The sequence below is a fragment of the Chenopodium album genome, chromosome 21 (genome assembly GCF_948465745.1).
Source record: "Chenopodium album chromosome 21, dcCheAlbu1.1, whole genome shotgun sequence".
NCBI classification, from domain to species: Eukaryota; Viridiplantae; Streptophyta; class Magnoliopsida; order Caryophyllales; family Amaranthaceae; genus Chenopodium; species Chenopodium album.
The window spans coordinates 9222588-9228098 of NC_137854.1; the positions used below are offsets into that span (position 1 = coordinate 9222588).

The 5511-nt window shown below is 36.4% G+C and overlaps 1 protein-coding gene across 1 annotated transcript; it reads right to left on the reverse strand.

Moving 5' to 3' along the window:
- Positions 1–629: 629 nt before the first annotated feature.
- Positions 630–4980, reverse strand: LOC145601270 (uncharacterized). The gene is made up of 6 exons (XM_081657256.1): positions 4562–4980; positions 3089–3360; positions 2304–2501; positions 2051–2141; positions 1418–1637; positions 630–1308 (listed from the first exon to the last, which is right to left on the reverse strand). Exons 1-6 carry the CDS (start codon positions 4846–4848, stop codon positions 973–975), a joined length of 1404 nt encoding a protein of 467 aa, XP_081513382.1. The 5' UTR covers positions 4849–4980; the 3' UTR covers positions 630–972.
- Between the last annotated feature and the right edge of the window lie 531 nt (positions 4981–5511).

Here is a 5511-nt window from a genome sequence, read left to right on the forward strand (position 1 = left end):
GTAATTATCTAATAGTGGAGCCACTTACATTGTAATAAAAACAAAATTCGACATACCTCAACATTTATTTCCTACTATTTTATGGTATTAGACAAAAATAGTCAAAATTTGTTTAATTATTGCCTATTGAGTTATTGTACTTGACAATATGACATGATGATTCAATACACTGCTTTGATTTTATTTTCAAAGCTCTATAGACCTTTGTCCACTTCCATGCAATCTACATTCACATATTTGTAATTTTGTAAAGAAATTGAGTATTACATTTATTTTTATTCAATTTTTAAATACGAGTAAAAATTATTGCGAGTAAAAAAAAATGACATTTAAAATACATACATACATTAAGGCTAATTTTAAAATGATATTCAAAAAACAATATCAAAGCTAATTTAACAAAACGGAGAATTTACATAATCACAATTGATATAGGTTGGACATTACTAATTATTGAGGTTGATAAATTGGCGCAAATGCAATAGACTTTCTCCACTGACTTCAAGTTACGAGAAAAGAAAAAGGCCAGATAGCGTGAGATAGTCAGAAGAAGCCTATAAGCTAAAACCTGTTCTCTTTAGCTTTAAATTGTGAAGACCAAGCCCATACAAAGCCTACTAGACAACATATGAATCTAAGATAGGTCTTGATTTCATTATGAAAATAGTGGTTCCTAAATCATGAGCACAACTCCACAAGAGACGGTGACCATAGTGTCAATAAATAACAGGCAGCAGGATGAACCATGGACAAGCGCCCCAGCAGACAGAAATTCTACAGCATACATATTCATAACCAGCAGTCAGAAGGATATCGTTTTGAGGAATCAAAGCCAGACTACTACTTGGTACAATCCAAGCCATACATGCATAAAATAGTACAAGAATAAGGGAGGAATATTAAGCCGCTAAATCAGAATCTAAATGCTTAGAAATGTCTCACACATCCGGTTGTTAGAATATCTGATGTTCTTCAAGCAGCACTGCTATCACCTGTATCAGGTTTAGGATCGATGGCAGGTCTTTTGCTAGAGTCTGATTCTACGTTCACAGAATTCATGTTCACACGCTTTACTCCCCTGCCCACAACACCAAGATGTGTGACTCCGCTGGCAGCTCCATTAGTGTGAGCACTGGATACAGTGGGGGAATCAAAATCTCCATTGCTTGTGGCAACACCAACACGTGAAGAACTTGCTGGTGCTGATGCAGAAGCCTGCTCATTGGCCCTTGCTTTGGCAGCTGCCAATCCCAGGATATCAGATAGGATAGATGTTGGATTGGATACCAGTTGCTGCAGATCTTCAAGCTGGTGACAGATGCACAGTTAGCCTAGCAGTCCCAGAGCACGAAAAGGTAATCATAGGAAGGTTGGGAAAGGAGAGGTACAAAAAACAGAAAGATAACGGGAGACTTGCCTTCTTTTCCAGGTCACTGGAGAGACTCTTTAATGTTCCAATCTCTGCTTTTTTTGCTTGTTTATCAGCAGCAGCATCCTCAGAAGCATCTGGTGTTCTCGTCAATTCATCCAATAAGCGCTGCATCCTTGATTTACAGACAGATATTGCCTTCTCGCAGTATGGAATAGCTTCTTGGGACCTGGAGCCAACCTCTAGACAAAGGCAGATGCGGAAGTTTCTGACATATATTGTGAAGGTTACAAATGAGCAAAGCAATAAAATAGATACTGATTTTTAACTAAAGCAGGCCTGGAACCAATAACTCAAGAAGCATTCTATTAACATAGAATCAACACTTGGAATAAGAAGCTACCAAGAAGACTAATTAACTAGAACCTTGTCCAAAGAATATAGAATGATCAATATAACCATGACTATTGTGACCTGTATGTGGATTAAGGATGTTCTAATTAAGATATGCATGAATTAGTTTATGAAGCAATCACAAAACATATGAAGAAAATCTCTAGCATGCATTGTGCAAGGAAAGTCAACTCAAGAGTCAACTAACATAGTCCCAATCTGGGGGGGCAAACTTGAATACTTGATACCATCTAAGATTGTCAGAATACTGCAAAGCTTAAAGGATACAATTCAGCAATATAGCGATTATCAGGTTCGACCAAATTCTCCAAGATGGCAAGTGCTTTCTGATAATCACTGAGAGATGTCTCGATATCCTCTGCAAAGAAGCAATCAAAAAACAAACAGGATTTAGTAAAACCAAGTACCAGCATGATATATTAGGCCAGCTGGAATACTTGAACAGGCAGTCAATAATTGGGGTAATGATCAACAGACAACGATGATCCATAGCCAATTAAAAGAAATTATTATATGATACCTCTTTCGAGGGAAACTTCAGCAAGGGCCGACAAGATATCAACCATGTCCATGGTCTCCTTGGACTGCTTTTCTGAAATTGCTCTAGCAAGATCAAGCATTTTCCACGCCAGATCCAAGTCAGACTCATCCTCCTCAGCTTCATTAACTTCATCTGTATCACTTTCCTCATCTTCATCTCCCTCATCCTTGCTTGGAACTATATCGAAAGAAGATAAACCGTCAAAGTAAGAAATGCGAGGAGAACAGTGCAAAATTTTTCTGAACATAAAATTGGATTGAACTTCCGGTCATTGCAACTGTCTACTATTTTACCAGACTGACAAACATGGGCTTAGGCAAAACAAAAATCTGATATATTTATCAATATCTATTCAATAGAGTTAAAACATAATATATACGGAGTAATAGTATTTGCCCCACATCCAATTGAAACTCCTACATCCGTCTATCAATTGTTGCATCATTTTTATTTTTTACACAATTCCTATACTAACTTTGACCACATTACTCCCAAAATGATTTCGGGCCAGCTAACATGTCTAACATGCATTATCATAAGCAACCGTCCGAAACTAAGTTTATTAAATTGTTGTTGAGTTAATCTCATTATATATTTTCCAAACAAAATTATTTATAAAAGCATAATGAAAGATAATACTTCGTAATAATTAAAGTAGTATGTTGGCACACATGTCTAGTCAAAATGATGCAACTATTAAGAAACAGAAGTGGCAGTCTTTACGCGTCTTTAAACATCAAACACAGACATGCTAATAGAGTTACCATCATCCGCGCCTTGCTGCTGACTTGAACTCGCAGGTTGACTTGAACTTGCACATTGCTCAGCATTACTTGAAACGGAAGCTAGGGATGATTCACGCTCAACAGGTTTCTTTGAAGATTCAATCTTAGCAGAACCTTCGTGGGATTCAGCATCTTTCTTTGGCATAGAACCCAAGGGATCAGCCTCCTCTTGTGCCTTGTACAACAATGCAAGGCCGAATTTATAGTAGGATTTAATGCATTCAGGTGCAAGCTCACCATAATGAGCAACCCTGCAAAACAACACAAGATGGCCATACTAAGATTACTAACTATTTATACGATTATATAAATGTACAGCAATTTCAAATTTTATAAGAAAATAAGTAGTACATAAATTCAGAGCATCCCAAATAATGCAGCTAAGTAAATGCTAAACCAAATAAGTACAAGAATATCACTACAAATGGAGACAGCAAAGTTCTTTAGCAAATTAAACCATTGTGCTGTTGTAGTAAAAGGAAAGCAACCCAACGTCAAGTTATATAATCATCAAAAAAAAAAAAAAAAAAAACACTCAAGACGATAAGGTTTCCAAACTAGTTATCCGAAAAGAGTTGCAATTCATCGAAAGGCTTCTCCATAGACCAAAATGAAAACAGCAAACATCTATCACATTGTTTACAGGGTCTAGAAGGCTAGCACATAAGCAATCTTCAATCATTTGGAACTACAAAGAAATTTTGTTCCACTAAAATCCTTTACGGTACATTTCTTAACGGAAATTAAAATGTTGTTTTTGCATGAATTTTAGAGGTATATACTACCAAAAATATGAAGGATATCCCAGGCTTATTTCCAAGTTACAATCATTAGAAAGAGATCACATGAGAGGGGGGATCCGCCATTTGATATGCTTCGTTTCATATTTTCCTTGGATGACCCCCTCCAACACCCTCTCCCCCACCCCAACGTTGCCTAAAAACTATATTTCCATATGAAATCCAGATGCCGATACTAAAGCAGTGTATCATCATTATAAACCAAACACATTGAAAGTGTGTCCTCTTCAACTTGAATATAACCAATCTAAGCTTATCGCGGTCATGAATTCAACTTGGGAAGCTTTTTTAATAACTTATTATATTAAGATAAGTTTTTTAGTCTGCATCAAAAGAGGCATTTTATAACCTCAAAACCAAATGCACATATTTTTCTGGAATTACATTTGCAACAAAAGTGGCAACGGGGTAGCCATCCACAAACAATAAACCCCCAATTACTATCCAAAATCACCAGTCATTTTCTAATTACTTCAATCCAGAATAAATCCCCTAAATTCGCTAAAACCCTAAATTCGAAGCATTCAATTTCACCACTAAAATCAAACACCTAAATCAAATTCATTTCGAGCAATTCCTTGTTCAAAAATAAACATAAAAAACATATTCTAAGTAAAATCAAATTCAAATGAGAGAGAATTAAAACCCTAACCTGATTTCTAGGGCACGGCTAAAAAGTTCAGCAGCATCAGGAAAGTCACCTTCTTTAAATGTCAAGCTTCCTTTCTCCATCAACTCATCAGCAAACTCCAGAGTCTTCTCATGGTCATTTACAGCAGAGATTTCAGAAGATTCAAGGTTTTTGAGAGATGATTCAGAGTGCTCTCCTTGCGCATTCGACTGAATTGTTCCCTCGTTTGTAGTTTCAGACTGATTAGGCGTTGGTTCATCTTCCGCCATTTTTGATGTAGAAGTTATGGTTGAAGCTTCATCTGCCATGGAAATTGGCACGAAATTTAGGAGAGAGAAGGAAAGAGAAATTAGGGGGAAAATGCAAAACCCTTTGGTTTGTGTTGTGGCGGAAAAACAGTACGGAAAATTATTTCAATCAGCGCACATTTCTTTCTTTCTTTTTTTTTTTTTTTTTTTTTTTTTTTTTTTTTTTTTTTGTTTGTTTGGATAAATGGACTATTTTGTATGAATTGGTTTCTAAATTGTTGGGCTGGTTTAGTCTGCCTAAGATACGAACTACGCTATTTGTCAATTTGAGATACCAATTACTCAATTACTAGTATTATGCTATGGACCCGCGTCTAAGAAGCAAAATATTCATCAGGTTCAAAATAACGCTGGTTTACTAACAATGAGTTGCCTACATCCACAGACAAGAGAGAAAATCTTATAGGGCTATAGGGGTGTTTGGTTCAAGCATATTAGGTACTCCGATATGAGTTTAGAATGACCAAAACTCATTCCTTGTGTTTGTTTCTAGAAATTTCAATTTTCAAACCCATACCTCAGTATGGGTTTTTGAAACCCAAGGGGGGAAGGTGGGTATGGCCATATCCATGCCTTTAGGTTTAAAATTAATAGGAAAACTAGGGGTGACGGATTAAAACTGAACCGAACCGAAAACCAAACTGAATTAGTAAATCGGTTTGA